The 15,576-nt window shown below is 49.8% G+C and overlaps 2 protein-coding genes across 6 annotated transcripts in view; both read left to right on the plus strand.

Moving 5' to 3' along the window:
- The window catches only part of SEMA4A (semaphorin 4A), a 30,556-nt gene extending 16,231 nt beyond the window's left edge, over positions 1 to 14,325 (plus strand). For all 5 annotated transcript variants that reach the window (XM_012449844.2, XM_012449845.2, XM_012449843.2 and 2 more), the window contains 6 exons: positions 445 to 595; positions 9,352 to 9,532; positions 11,415 to 11,533; positions 11,681 to 11,838; positions 12,157 to 12,257; positions 12,982 to 14,325. In XM_012449844.2, the coding sequence (XP_012305267.2) occupies positions 445 to 595; positions 9,352 to 9,532; positions 11,415 to 11,533; positions 11,681 to 11,838; positions 12,157 to 12,257; positions 12,982 to 13,574 (1,303 nt within the window). In that variant the 3' untranslated portion in view covers positions 13,575 to 14,325. The remainder of the gene's footprint in view (positions 1 to 444; positions 596 to 9,351; positions 9,533 to 11,414; positions 11,534 to 11,680; positions 11,839 to 12,156; positions 12,258 to 12,981) is intronic.
- LOC105715458 (NADH dehydrogenase [ubiquinone] 1 subunit C2-like) lies at positions 4,090 to 6,568 on the plus strand. The gene has a single exon (XM_012449846.3). It carries the CDS (start codon positions 5,225 to 5,227, stop codon positions 5,588 to 5,590), a length of 366 nt encoding a protein of 121 aa, XP_012305269.3. The 5' UTR covers positions 4,090 to 5,224; the 3' UTR covers positions 5,591 to 6,568.
- Positions 14,326 to 15,576: the final 1,251 nt, after the last annotated feature.

Consider the following 15,576-nt stretch of genomic DNA (forward strand, 5'->3'; position numbering starts at 1 on the left):
AAAAAAAAAAAAAAAAACAGTCTGGTAGTCAGGCATTGGTCGGTTCTCTGAGGACCAGGGATCCAAGAGACTCAAAGGAAGAGAGCTTTGTGTGGAGTCAGGCTAGAGCCGGTTACACTGCCCCTCCCATGGGTGCAGCCCAGTCTAGGCAGGACAGGCAGGGGCCACCCCAGGGCCTGAGCCCCAATTAATTCTCATTAAGGATAATCAGACTTCAGATCCCAAGATGGGCCTAGAGCCAGGCCCTCGGCCAGAGTCAGGGAATTCCATGGGGCTCCCTTGGCCCTTATCACACAGCGAGGGGAAGGAGTGGTAGTTGGAGTTTGGCCCAGCTCTCCACACTCTTGCCTGCTGGGCTTTTTCACTGAGGGTGGGCCAGGGCTGGAGAGAGAGCTGCCTGGCATGGCAGAGACAAGAGACAATGTTCCCTCTGGCTGTCTCTAGGCAGGTTGGCGGGACCAGGAGCTCTGCGGTTTGTGCCTTCTCTCTCATGGACGTTGAACGTGTCTTTAAGGGGAAATACAAAGAGTTGAACAAAGAAACTTCACGCTGGACTACTTACAGGGGCCCTGAGACCAACCCCCGGCCGGGCAGTGTGAGTACTACCCCCTATACTGAGCACAGTCCAAACACATAATATGCCTGAAAAAGCACCTATCATGGCGTAGTAAATGCCCAATAAATGTTAGTGCTCCCCACCCCACCAGTCTTGTCTGCCTAGACATACACCTGGTACAGCTGCCTGAAGTCCACGTGTCCAGCACCCTCTTATATACAGAGCAGTTGCTAGAGCCATCTCCCTCCACCAAGGCTAAGTGCACATCAAATATCTGGGTATATCACTGTGGGAACAATGGGCTGTGTGCCAAGTACTGTCTCGGGCATTGCCACCTGCATTTATTATTTAACTTTTTAGAAAAATCAGAGGCCAGGCCAGGTGTGGTGGCTCACACCTGTAATCCCAGCACTTTGGGAGGCCGAGGCAGGTGGAGCACTTAAAGTAGGGAGTTCGAGACCAGCCTGGTCAACATGGTGAAACCCCATCTCTACTGAAAATACAGAAATTAGCTGAACATGGTGGCACACGCCTGTAATTCCAGCTACTGGGAGGCTGAGGCAGAAGAATCTCTTGAACCTGGGAGGCAGAGGTTGCAGTGAGCAGAGATCGCACCACTGCACTCCAGTCTCAGCCTGGGGGATAGAGTGAGACTCATTCTCAAAAAAAAAAAAAAAAAATCAGAGGCCAGGCATGGTGGCTCATGCCTATAATCCCAGGACTTTGGGAGGCTGAGACAGGAAGTTCACTTGAGGCTAGGAGTTTGAGACCAGCCTGGGCAACATTGTAAGACTCTATCTCTACCAAAAAAAATTTACCTGGGCATGGTGCCATGTGCCTGTAGTCAGCTACTCAAGGGGCTGAGTTGGGAGGATCACTTGAGCCTGGGAGCTCAAGGCTGCAGTGAGCTGTGATCACAAGAACGTACTCCAGCCTGGGTGACCAGAGCAAGATGCTGTCTCTCAAAAAGTTTTAAAATTAAAAAAAACAAAAAGAAAAATCACAGCCTGAGCAATACGGTAAGACCCCCATCTCTACAAAAGAAAACAAGATCAGAGCTGTTATATGCACATGATTTGAAAAATCAAATAGATCTACAGGGTTGTTCACAAAAAGCAGTCATATTTCCATCCCCCGCTTCTCTCCAACCGTGTTCAACTCTTTTTAGCTGGTTATTTTCATATTTATCTCAAAATCACTAAGTAATCTTTATTGCTACTTCTTGATGTTTCAGTTTCTGATAGTATCTGCTGACTTCCCATTCTAGAAGGTGAAGATTTAACTGTGTTCCCCAACCCCCACCTCCACCCAATGGTGTGCTAGAGCTGGGCTGCAGCAGCTAGCAAGAACTGTTTTTGCATATCTTTTTCCAAATTCGTGTTCAGTGATATGACATTGGTAACTTGAAATTAGCCACGGTGAAATTATACGCCACAGAAATCAGCAAACAATGCAAATCAGACTTTCTAACCCTCTTCCACAAAAGCTGACTTGGACCAACACACAGTAACTACAATCACCCCCAATCTCCCAACGTAGTTTTCTAGTCATTTTGGTTGGATCAATATTTATATTATGACTCTTCTAATTCACAGCTAAGCCAGGTAGTAAGCCATGATTACTTATCCTTTTTGCATAGTTTTGTTTTCCCTGGGGTTAGTAATTATCTTGACTTTTTGCTTGCTTTGTTTTCTAAGCTCCTATCTTTATTTATTTATTTATTTTTGAAACAGAGTCTCACTCTGTCATCCAAGCTGGAATGCAATGGCGCAATCTTGGCTCACTACAACCTCCACCTCCGGGGTTCAAGCGATTCTCCTGCCTCAGCCTCCGGAGTATCTGGAATTATAGGTGTGCACCACCACACCCAGCTAATTTCTGTAATTTTAGTAGAGATGGGGTTTCACCATTTTGGCCAGGCTGGTCTTGAACTCCTGACCTCAAGTGATCTCCCACCTCAGCCTCCCAAAGTGCTGGGATTACAGGCATGAGCCACCGTGCCTGGCCTAAACTTTTATCTTTAATTCAACCCTAAACTCTTCCTAAATTATCTGAATTTCTTCTGAAGACAGACCTATTAGCTTTTCTAACAGTTTCATCTTCCGGGAGAGCCTTCCTGTCTGCCCCAGTCTAGACTGGTGCCCTCTACTCCCCGAGCACAGATGCCATCCTGGAATCCCCCTTCCTCATCATCCTGGGGATTCCCTTTGCCTCTTTCCTGTGACAGATCTCGTGTTTCTTGCGTCCCATGGCTTCCTCTTTTTTTTCTCTTTTCTTTTTAACTATCTTATTTTAGTGGCGGTTATCCTTTGTAGATTCCTGGAAAAGGATACATGGCAGGTAAAAGATTTTAAGAACTTGAGTGTCTGAAAATGTATTCTACTTTCCCATTTGATAGTTTGGCTAGGTACACGTAATTCTAGAATAGATATACGTTTCTTTCAAACTTTGAAGGCCTTGCTCTATTATCCTCTAGCTTCCAGAGCTGCTGTTGAGAAGTCCAAAGTTATTCTGATCCCTAGCCCTCTGAATGTACCTGTTTTTATTTCACTGGAATCTTTTTTTTTTTTTAAGATGGGGTTTCACCATGTTGGTCAGGCTGGTCTCTAACTCCCGACCTCAGGTGATCCGCCCGCCTCGGCCTCCCAAAGTGCTGGGATTACAGGTGTGGCCCACTGTGCCCAGCCCTATCTTCTTTTTATTCAGCAAATATTTTTTGAGGACACATGCTACTATTCTGAGCAGGGAATATAGAAGTGAGCAAAATGGATGAAAGTCCCTTCTCTAATGGGACTTACATTCCAATGGAGTGTTTCCTCACTTATTTCTGGACCTCCTAGACTGGTCCTCTTACTTTCTTAAAGCTTTTCCTATTGTCCAAGTCTTTGGTTGTGTTCCATTTTTCTGGAAGAGTGTCTCAACTTTGTCTTCCAGTCTTTCTGTCAGATTTTCATTTCTGACAGTGAAAGAAAAAAGAAAGAAGTCCGGGCATGGTGGCTCACGCCTGTAATCTCAGCACTTTGGGAGGCTGAGATGTGTGGATCACCTGAGGTGAGGAGTTCAAGACCAGCCTAACCAACATGGCAAAACCCCATCTCTACTAAAAATATAGAAATTAGCCAGGCGTGGTGGTGTACCCCTGTAGTCCCAGCTACTTGGGAGGCTGAGGCTGGAGAATCACTTGAACCTGGGAGGCAGAGGTTGCAGTGAGCTGGGATCACACCATTACACTCCAGTCTGGGTGACAGAGTGAGACTCCATCTCAAAAAAAAAAAAAAGAAAGAAAGAAAATATTTTTTATTTCTGCCAAACAGCCTCAGCCTCCCAGACTTAAGTGATCCTCCTACCTCAGCCTCCTGAGTAACTAGGACCATAGGCACCCACCACCACACCCAGTTAATTTTTTAATATTTTGTAGAGGCAGAGTCTCAGACTCCTGGGTTCAAGCAATCCTCCCGCCTCGGCCTTTCAAAGTGCTGGGATTACAGGTGTGAGCCACTATGCCTCACCTGGGATTATATAGATTAAAAGAAACTTAAGACCAGGTGCAATGGTTCAAGCCTGCAATATCAGCACTTTGGGAGGGTAAGGTGGGAGGATTGCTTGAGCCTGGGAGTTTGAGAGCAACCCAGGCAACATAGCAAATCCCCATCTCTACAAAATATTAAAATTAGCTGGGTGTTGTGCCATGTGCCTGTAGTCCTAGCTACTTAGGAGGGTGAGGTAGGAGGATCACTTGAGCCTGGGAGGTTGAGACTGCACACCATTGTACTCCAGCCTGGGCAACAGAATGAGACCCTGTCTCAAAAAAAAAAAAAAAAGAAAAGAAAAAAGAAAAAAATTTATATAATCCCTTTCCATCTCTATTTTTCTCTTGCAATTTGTTTGTCATTTAGAGTCTTCCGCAGCCTGGATCTTGATGATTGCATCTCTGTAGTGTAGTTTATTTCCTTTAAATTGTTTAGTAGTTGGATCTAGAGACTTACTCAGATTCAGGTTTGGTTTAGGGGAGGGGCAAGATTACTTCATCATGGTTGTGTGCTCTTTTTTCTGGATGTGTGTAATGCCTGGCGGCCCCCTGTGTGAAAGAAAGACTCGTCTTTGGCGGCATTCGGTTCCTGTTTCATGGGTGCACTATTTTCACATGTCTCTCTTAGGATAGTAGTGATGGATTTCTGTGAAGTTTTCTTCTTTCTGGTTCATTTCTGGCTGGGCTGTTTGGTGGGAATCTTCAATGTCAGTATCTTTACTATATCTTAGGTCATTAAGTCTTTCCTCTTAGACCTTCAATTAGTTTCCCAAAGCAGCCAAGATCGTGCCACTGCACTCCACTGAGGTCAGACCGCCCTCAGTGGTGACATAACAGAGACCAGATTGCCAAGCCTTAGTTATGGACGTAGAGCTCCAAACAGCTCCAAGGTCCCCCATGGTTAAATACGAGTAGACATCCAAGGACTACCAGACGTGAGTAAAAGCACCACCATGAAAGAAAGAAACCAAAATAAAGAAATAGAAAAAAAAAAAAGAACCAACAAAAACCTAAGAGGAAACACAAATGAATCAGAAAGGCGGAGGACAAAGCTGACTGCATAGACCGCATAGTGGTCGTGGTGGTTTTCCTTGTAGTTCATGGTCTAAGGCTAGACCTCAAGTGAGAACCGCATCACCATGTTATACTCGCGGCAGAACCGAGAGTCTTTAAGGTTTCTGCCGGATGAGTCCCGGAGCCTGCCCCCGCCCAACCTGACCGACCCGCGTATCCTCTACTTAGGCTTCTTGGGCTACTGCTCCGGCCTGCTTGACAACTACATCTACTGGAGGCCGGTCCTGAAGGCGGGTTTGCATCGCCAGCTTCTATATGTTACAGCCTTTTATTTTGCTGGATATTTTCTTGTAAAACGTCATGACTACGTATGTGCTGTGAGGGATCGTGACATGTTTGAGTATGTAAAATTACATCCAGAGGATTTTCCTGAAGAAAAAGAGAAGAAAACGTATGGTGAACTTTTTGAAAAATTCTATCCAGTACGTTGAAGTCTTCAAAATGCTTGCTCCAGTTTCACTGATACCTGCTGTTTCTGAATTAGATGGAACATGTTTCCAATGACAGTTGAAGTTTATGCCAATCTGTATGTTGACACCTTGTAATTAAAATAGTTACCATGAGTAAAAAAAAAAAAAAAAAAAATCAGAAAGAAGAAAACATCACAGAAATCCATCATTACTATCGTAAGAGAGATATGTGAAAATCTGGTCTTCTGCATGGAGGCCGATGATCAGGCTTCTGGTGTCTGGGAGCTGCAGGGGAAGAGGGCTGGGTTTGGGAATGAGTCTCATCATGTCGTGTACCTACCTGTATTGACTCCCTCCGCTTTCAGGATGGTGTCCCCATCAACTGGGCCTGCTGTCCTCCATCCAGAAACCCTCTGTTTTACTCTCTCTGGCAGATAAACCTCCAGTCTTGGGCCAGAATGTGGAAGAGGCAGTCACCCAGCTCTGTGCAGTTGGGGGAGGATCTGCCTGTTCCTTAAACAGACTTTCAAATAATCCTCCTTATTTATCCTCCGCATTAACCTCACTTTGAGAGGTAGCTCAGGTTACTAATTCATGAACGTTAGGAATCCTGCCTTCTAAATGTTTTGGGGCCTCCTCCAGGGCTGGCTTGAGAAGATTCTTGTCTCTCTCGCTCTCTCTCTCTGTTATGTCTTTTCTGTTTGTTCATTCATTTTCCAGTTTCCAAAATGTGGATACTTTTGCACTTCTCTCTTGTTCTCCCCATCTCTGTAGGTTTATGTCTTTTTAAAAATTCCCTTTGGGCCAGGTGCGGTAGCTGATGCCTATTATCCCAACATTTTGGCAGGCTGAGGTGGGAGGATAACTTGAGCACAGGAATTGGAGGCCAGCTTGAGTAACATAGTGAGACCCCATCTCTATAAATAATAAAAAATATCTGGGGCCAGGAGTGGTGGCTCATGCATGTAATCCCAGAACTTTGGGAGGCAGATCATTTGAGGATCACTTGAGGTCAGGAGTTCGAGACCACCTTGGCCAACATGGTGAAACCTTGTCTTTTTTTTTTTTTTTAGACGGAGTTTCGCTCTTGTTACCCAGGCTGGAGTGCAATGGCGTGATCTCGGCTCACCGCAACCTCCGCCTCCTGGGTTCAGGCAATTCTCCTGCCTCAGCCTCCTGAGTAGCTGGGATTACAGGCACGCACCACCGTGCCCAGCTAATTTTTTGTATTTTTAGTAGAGACGGAGTTTCACCGTGTTGACCAGGATGGTCTCGGTCTCTTGACCTCGCAATCCACCCGCCTCGGCCTCCCAAAGTGCTGGGATAATAGGCGTGAGCCACCGCGCCCGGCCCTGAAACCTTGTGTTTACTAAAAATACAAAACTTAGCTGGGCATGGTGGCTCACACCTATAATCCCAGCTACTTGGGCGGCTGAGGCAGAAGAATCACTTGATTCTCCAGGCAGAGGTTGCAGTGAGCCGAGATTGTGCCACTGCACTCCAGCCTGGGCAACAGAGCAAGACTCTGTCTCAAAAAAAAAAAAAAATTAGCCAGGCATGGTGGCACACACCTGTGGTTCCAGCTTCTCAGGTGGCTAAGGTAAGAGGATCGCTTGAGCCCAGGAGGTTGAGGCTGCAGTGAACCAAGATCATGCCACTGCACTGGGTGATAGAGACCCTGTTTCAAAAAACAATTTTTTTAAAAAATTAAAAACGCCTTTGACCTGTAATCTTAGCATTTGGGGAGGCCAAGGTAAGAGATCCTCCTGAGGCCAGGTGTTTGAGACCAGCCTGGGCAACATAGCAAGAACCTGTCTCTATTTGTAAAAACAAAAAACAAACAAGAAACCCTGTGGGAGGACATGAGAGTAGGTGCATGTGCTCATTCCTGCATCAAAATGAGATGTAGATGTTATTACCCTACTTTGCAGATGAGGAAGTTGAAGGTCAGAGAGGTGAAATAGCTTGTCTAAGGACACAGCTTAAAGGTGACAGAGTTGTGCTCTTGGAGAACAAGGATCCTGACTGAAGATCAGGACACAGGTGTCCCAGAGCCACAGCATGCTCGTATTAGCAGGGCCTTTAGAGAACAGCTGGTCCAACCCCCTCATTTTATGGGTGAGAAAAAGGAAGCTCAGAATGGAGAAGGGATTCTCCCAGAGTCATGCAGCAAGTTCCTGCAAAACCGTGATGAGAAACGCTCCGTGCTACACCACCCCTTTCTGTGACATTCATTCAGTCATTGACTCAGCAAACATTCATTGAGCACCAACTGTGTGCCAGATCCTGTGCTATGCCTGGAAATATAGCCACGAGTAAAACTTGGTCCTTTTTAAATTTTTTTTTTTTTTGAGACAGTTTCACTCAGTTGCCCAGGTTAGAGTGCAGTGGCACAATCTCGGGTTACTGCAACCTCCACCTCCCGTGTTCAAGTGGTTCTTCTGCCTCAGCCTCCCAAGTAGATGGGATTATAGGCACTTGCCACCATGACCAGCTAATTTTCTTTTTTTTTTTTTGAGATGGAGTCTCACTCTGTTGTCCAGGCTGCAGTGCAGTTGGCACGATCTCGGCTCATCGCAACCTCTGCCTCCCGGGTTCAAGTAACTCTCCTGCCTCAGCTTCCCAAGTAGCAGGGAATACAGGCACTTGCCACCACGCCCAGCTAATTTTTGTATTTTTTTTTTTTTTTTGAGACGGAGTTTTGCTTTTGTTACCCAGGCTGGAGTGCAATGGCGCGATCTCGGCTCACCGCAACCTCCACCTCCTGGGTTCAGGCAATTCTCCTGCCTCAGCCCCCTGAGTAGCTGGGATTACAGGCACGCGCCACCATGCCCAGCTAATTTTTTGTATTTTTAGTAGAGACAGGGTTTCACCATGTTGACCAGGATGGTCTCGATCTCTTGACCTTGTGATCCACCCGCCTCGGCCTCCCAGAGTGCTGGGTTTACAGGCGTGAGCCACTGAGCCCGGCCTGTATTTTTAATAGAGACAGGATTTCACTATGTTGGCCAGGCTGGTCTCGAACTCCTGACCTCATGATCCGCCTGCCTCACCCTCCCAAAGTGCTGGGATTACAGGCATGAGCCATTGTGCCCGGGCTGTATTTTTGTTTTTCGAGAAAGAGTCTTTCTGTTGCCTGGGCTGGAGTGCAGTGGCACGATCTCGGCTCACTACAACCTCTGCCTCCTGGCTTCAAGTGATTCTCCTGCCTCAGGCTCCTGAGTAGCTGGGATGACAGGCATGCCACCATGCTCAGCTAATTTTTGTATTTTTGGTAGAGATGAGGTTTCACTATGTTGGCCACCCTGGTCTCAAACTTCTGACCTCAGGTGATCCGCCTGCCTAGGCCTCCTAAAATGCTGGGATTACAGGTGTGAGCCACTGTGCCTGGCCATAAAACTTGGTCCTTGCCTGTAAGGATCCTTTGTCCTGCTTCCTGCTGGCTGCCAGGCCTCCTTGCTGGAGGAGCTAAGGAGGAGCAGACAGTTAACATTTGCTGAGTGCTTGCTTCATGCCAAGCACTGCGTGAATTATTTTTCATGTATTAGTGCATTTCGTTTTCCCAGAGAGCCTATGGGGAGGTCCCCACTTCACAGCTGAGGACCCTCAAGCATGCAGAGGCTGGGATGCACAGCCAGGCAGCTCCAGAGTCGGAGCTTTTACCACCACCCTGAGATAAGGACTGCTATGAAGGAGGGGGCGAAGGAGGAGAACAGGTGTGGTGGGGAGGGTGAGCTGAGGGAAGGGGGAAACCAGCCTGATCTGCCTCCTTCCTCCTTTAGTGCTCGGTGGGCCCCTCTTCCGATAAGGCCTTGACCTTCATGAAGGACCATTTCCTGATGGATGAGCAGGTGGTGGGGACGCCCCTGCTGGTGAAGTCTGGTGTGGAGTATACACGGCTTGCAGTGGAGACAGCCCAAGACCTTGATGGGCACAGCCATCTTGTCATGTACCTGGGCACCAGTGAGTAAAGAGTTCCGGGACATCCCTCAGACGACTAGAGCGGAGGCTACCCCCAGGCTGGGGAGGGAAACTCTTGAGTTCATTCACTTATTCATTCAACAACTGTTTACTGAGCACCTGCTATGTTCCTGGCATTCCGCTAGGCTCTGAAAATACAGCAGAGGAGTAAAACAGTATACTTCCTACCCCTTCTGAGCTTTGTGTAGTGCGGGAGGCAGACAGGGAGGTCTTTGGTGGCCTTATCAAGAGCTGTGTGTCTTACGGGGGAAGGTATGTTAGAATGATAGGTGAGTGGGTGGAGGGAGCTGGAAACCGCACGTGTAGAGATCACTCCTACAGGAACCTTGGCTGAGAAGGGAGAGAGGAAGGAGGTGGTGACTGGAGCAGGGAGTGCGGCCCAGCCAGGGTTCTTGGTTTTGATTTTTTCCCCTCCTTGTCCCCAGGGCCCTTGCCCCCCTTGGCCTCTTAGACAGAAAGGACTAAGCACTAGTAGACCGGGGGACGGTGAAGAGATGGGTAGAAGAAGGGATAAGTGGCAGGTAAAGTTGTGGAGGGCCGGAGACCAGGACACACACAGAGCTGGGCAGCTGTGGGTGGTGGAGGAACAGCGCCTGAGCTGGGCTGGGAGTGAAGTTGTAGCAGCAGGGTGTGACTTGGTGGGTGTGTAGGCTCCGAGGACCAGAAGCCAAGGGAGTTCTTATCTGAAGGCTTTTGTATTCTCTATAAAGGAGGAGGACACAAGGTCATGAGCTTGGAGTGAGGGGGCAGGAAAGGTGGAAGGTTTGAGGAGAGAGGGGTAGATTCAAATAGCCATTGTGGGCCAGGCGCAGTGGCTCACACCTGTAATCCCAGCACTTTGGGATGCTGAGGCAGGCAGATCACCTGAGGTCAAGAGTTTGAGACCAGCCTGGCCAACAAGGTGAAACCCCATCTCTACTAAAAATACAAAAAAATTAGCTGGGTGTGGTGGTGGCGCACACCTGTAATCCTAGCGCCTCGGGAGGCTGAGGCAGGAGAATCACTTGAACCCAGGAGGTGGAGGTTGCAGTGAGCCAAGATGGTGCCACTGCCCTCCAGCCTGGGCAATAAGAACGAAACTCTGTCTAAAACAAAAAATAGCCATTGTTGAAAGAGGGAGACACAGTCGGTGCGGAATGCGGTAAGACTGCCCAGTGTATGAAGGGCCTGGCTGAGGAGGATAACCCTGAAGGTCAGTAGAAGACACCTGCCAAGTTCATTCATTCCTTCAGGCCATATTACTAGTCACTGTTATCAGCTGTACACGTATTGGGCATACAGCAGAGAACAAAACAGTCAAAAATCTCAGTCTTTGTGGAGTGGGTGGAGACAGACAATAGCATCCTGAATAAGTAAATGACATGACATCATGAGATTTGAGTCAAGTAGAGGTGTGTGCAGGGGAATCAGGAATGCCAGGTGGGGAGATTGCTCCTGTTAAAAGGGTGGTCACGTAGACCTCACTGAGGTGCTTGATGGAAGTGAAGGAGGCTGGTGATGTGATTTCTGTAACTGACTGTGAACAATCAGTTGAGATTACTCACTACCTTCGGGCCAGCCGGTGATGTGATTTTTCTCCCAGCTGCCCACTGCTTCATGCCTATGGAGAAATAGACAGTTGGGTTTCTCCAGGGACAAAGTTTTGTCAGGGAGTTGCGAAGGAAGGACAGGAGTCCAAGGGATTTTAACCAGGTATGAGACTGCCACCTCCATGGCACAGAGGAATGTGAATGGTCTGGCTGACCTGTGCCCAGTACACATCACCCTTAGAAGGAGCGTTCTTACAGCTGGGGAGGCCATGTGACGTTGGGAAGGGATCTGTGGATGAGGTGAGATGACTTCCACTCTCTCTGTCTCCCCATAGCCACGGGGTCCCTCCACAAGGCTGTGGTGAGTGGGGACAGCAGTGCTCATCTGGTGGAAGAGATTCAGCTGTTCCCTGACCCTGAACCTGTTCGCAACCTGCAGCTGGCCCCCACCCAGGTGGGAAGAAGGGACCTGACCATCAAGTGGCCTTCCGGTGGGGCTGGCCTTGGGGGCCTGTTGGGCTGGCTCCCTGGCCTGCACCAGGGTGCTGGGACTTTGCCAGATGTGGCTGGGGCTCCCCGATAATCTCCATCTCTCCTCCAGGGTGCAGTGTTCGTGGGCTTCTCAGGAGGTGTCTGGAGGGTGCCCCGAGCCAACTGTAGTGTCTATGAGAGCTGTGTGGACTGTGTCCTTGCCCGGGACCCCCACTGTGCCTGGGACCCTGAGTCCCGAACCTGTTGCCTCCTGTCTGCCCCCAACCTGTGAGTGCCAGTCCTGGATGGTGGCTGACAATGGCCAGCCAGGACCCTTCTCCACCAGCTTCTGCTACTGTTCTTCCTCTCTCCAGGGGCTACTGACACATTCACTCCGAGAGTCCTTCCATCCCACCGTGGGTTCCTCCAGGGATGGAATTTGGCCAGGCAGTTTTGAAGCTGCCCTGGCCATCCTGGGTTCCTCCCCTCTCTGTTCCTAGTCTCCCCCTGCCTACCTTCTTCCCTACTGCACTTCCTCCCTTTCTCTTTCCTCTTCCCACTTTCAGCTCTTTCGAGGGATAATTTTTGCTTTCTCTGCCCTCTTAGGAATTCCTGGAAGCAGGACATGGAGCACGGGAACCCAGGGTGGGCATGTGCCAGTGGCCCTGTGGGCAGGAGCCTCCGGCCTCAGAGCCGCCCACAAATCAGTGAGTGTGGGACTAGGGGAGGTGCAGAGACGCTGGGAGACTTTTGGGCAGGAGTGGGCATTCCTGCTCCAGTTTCCTGCCCCAGCACCTGCCTGGCTTGAGATCTGAACGCCTGAGTTGGGATAGATTTGGGTCCTGGCTATAGGGAAGAGAGATAGGAACTCTGAGCTAGGGGCCAAGCTGGGATTCAGGATTGAGGTTACGGTTGATTTTGGTGTCAGAGTTGGAGTTAGATGGACTAGGGCTTAGTTTGGGGTCCAGACTGGAGATTAAGGAGGGGTGAAATTTGGGTATGGAAGTTGGAGATAAAAGCTGGGGTCCAGGCCAAGCTCAGTGGCTCACTCCTGTCATCCCAGTACTTTGGTAGGCTGAGGCGGGACTCCCTTCTACCATTGCTTGAGCTCATGAGTTTGAGATCAGCCTGGCCAACATGGTAAAACCCCATCTCTACAGAAAATACAAAAATTAACCAGGCATGGAGACACATGTCTATAGTACCAGCTACTTGGGAGGCTGGGGTGGAAAGATAGCTTGAGTCCAGGAGGCAGAAGTTGCAGTGAGCTGAAATCACGCCACTGCACTCCAGCCTGGGCAATAGAGCCAGACCCTTCCTCAATTAAAAAAAAATAAAAGGGGTTGGGGTCCAAAAATAGGTTAGAGACTCTCTCCTGTCTTCATCCTTTGCCCCTCCTTTAACCCTTTTGCTCCTTTCCTTCTCCTACAGTTAAAGAGGTCCTGGCTGTCCCCAACTCCATCCTGGAGCTCCCCTGTCCTCACCTGTCAGCCTTGGCCTCTTACTATTGGAGTCATGGCCCAGCTGCAGTCCCAGAAGCCTCTTCCACGATCTACAATGGCTCTCTCTTGCTGATACTGCAGGATGGGGTTGGGGGTCTCTACCAGTGCTGGGCCACTGAGAATGGCTTCTCATACCCTGTGGTCTCCTATTGGGTAGACAGCCAGGACCAGCCCCTGGCCCTGGATCCTGAACTGGCAGGCATCCCCCGGGAGCACGTGGAGGTCCCGTTGACCAGGGTCAGTGGTGGGGCCGCCCTGGCTGCCCAGCGGTCCTACTGGCCCCACTTTGTCACTGTCACTGTCCTCCTCGCCTTAGTGCTTTCAGTAGCCCTCATCATCCTCCTGGCTTCCCCATTAGGAGCGCTCCGGGCTCGGGGCAAGGTTCAGGGCTGTGCGACCCTGCCCCCTAGGGAGAAGGCCCCGTTGAGCAGAGAGCAACACCTCCAGTCTCCCAAGGAATGCAGGACCTCTACCAGCGATGTGGACGCTGATAGCAACTGCCTAGGCACTGAGGTGGCTTAACTCCAGGCACAGGCTGGGGCTTCAGGACAGGCACCTGGCCATGCTGGCTGGGTGGCCCCAGCACAGCCCCGACTAGGAAGAGAGTAGCACAAAAGACCACCTTCCTCCCCTGAGAGGAGCTTCTGCTACTCCTCATCACCGATGGCACTCAGCAGGGTCGTGCACAGCAGTCTGCCTCCCCTGTGGGACTCCCTTCTACCAAGCACATGAGCTCTCTAGCAGAGTGGGGGCTACCCACAGACCTGCTCCTACGCTGATATTGAAGAACCTAGAGAGGATCCTTCAGTTCTGGCCGTTCCAGGGACCCTCCAGAAACAGTGTTCCAAGAGCCCCTAAAAAGCCTGCCTGCCCCGGGACCCAATGGTAATAAACACCAAACATCTAAAGAACCACATGCTAATATGCCACTCCTGGAAACTCCACTCTGAAGCTGCCACTTTGGACACCAACACTCCCCTCTCCCAGGGTCGTGCCGGGATCTACTCCCTCCTGCTTCCCTTACCGGTCATGCACCGCTGATTCCCAGGAAGTCTTTCCTGAAGTCTGACCACCTTCCTTCTTGCTTCAGTTGGGGCAGACTGTGATCCCTTCTGCCCTGGCAGAATGGCAGGGGTAATCTGAGCCTTGTTCACTCCTTTACCCTACCTGATCCCTTGACCTCTCCCCTTCCCTTTTCCTTTGTTTTGGGATTCAGAAAACTGCTTGTCAGAGACTGTTTATTTTTTATTAAAAAGACAAAGCTTGTGTATGATGGGTGCTGTGTTTGTTGGAGCAGAGTGCTGCGGCAGAGAATTGCTGGGATGTCGAGGGAGCAAGCCGTCCAAGCACATCAGTGGGGAGGAGGACTAGGTTTGTGGGGGGATTGTTCTCTATGACTCCAGACCACATCCTCTGCCCTGCCAGCTCCCTACCCAGAACCAGCCCACAGCCCTTTCCTCCACTCTGAGCATTGCTGGAGGATGCAGAAAACTTTGCCTTTTGGGCCAACCACAGGTTGGTGTTGACCAAGCTCAGCTTGTATCTGTCTGCTAGATAGGCGACACCTCATCCATCACTGACTCCCCTGCTGCGGCCCCCACAGTTGCTGTCCACAGCTCTCCCACACTTCTCGTGACTCCAGCTCAGCCCGACTCCTCACTGCAGCAGTTGGCTTCAACTCTTGGTAGACAAATTTATAGAAAGACTGTGCATCCACCCCCTCCCTGGCCACATCCTTCTCCATATCTGATGATGCTCTGTCCACACCTCCACACCACCTTCCCCCTCTCCCCTCTGTCACAAAGGCACAGGTCCCTCTTCCACTAATCAGCACATCTGTGTCCCCATCACTGCTAGGGATCTGTTCTCTCAGCATCTGAACCCCAGCATCCCCACTGGCTTTACCCACTTCCTCATCTTTCATCTCCCCCTCCCACCTACAGGTGTGATCAGGTGTTCTCTACATAAAAACACAACAAAACAGGCCGGGTGTGGTGGCTCACGCCTGTATTCCAAGCACTTTGGAGGCCAAGGAGGGCAGATCACCTGAGGTAGGGAGTTCAAGACCAGCCTGACCAACGTGATGAAACCCTGTCTTTTTTTTTTTTTTTTTTTTGAGACAGAGTTTCACTCTTATTACCCAGGCTGGAGTGCAATGGCGCGATCTCAGCTCACTGCAACCTCTGTCTCCTGGGTTCAAGCAATTCTCCTGCCTCAGCCTCCCGAGTAGCTGGGACTACAGGTGTGCGCCACCATGCCCAGCTAATTTTTGTATTTTTAGTAGAGACGGGGTGTCACCTTATTGACCAGGATGGTCTCGATCTCTTGACCTCGTGATCCACCCGCCTCGGCCTCCCAAAGTGCTGGGATTATAAGTGTCAGCCACCGCGCCCGGCCAAAACCCCGTCTTTAAAAAAAAAACACACACACAACAAAACAATAATATTTTCCCAAACTCTGTCCATTCATGTCACCCCCACTCAGTCTCTCTTTCCTGGTACCACCAAACGCGGGAGCAGGTCTA

The sequence above is a fragment of the Aotus nancymaae genome, unplaced genomic scaffold (assembly GCF_030222135.1).
Source record: "Aotus nancymaae isolate 86718 unplaced genomic scaffold, 86718_ANA_hifiasm-v0.15.2.pri h1tg000108l, whole genome shotgun sequence".
Taxonomy (NCBI): Eukaryota; Metazoa; Chordata; class Mammalia; order Primates; family Aotidae; genus Aotus; species Aotus nancymaae.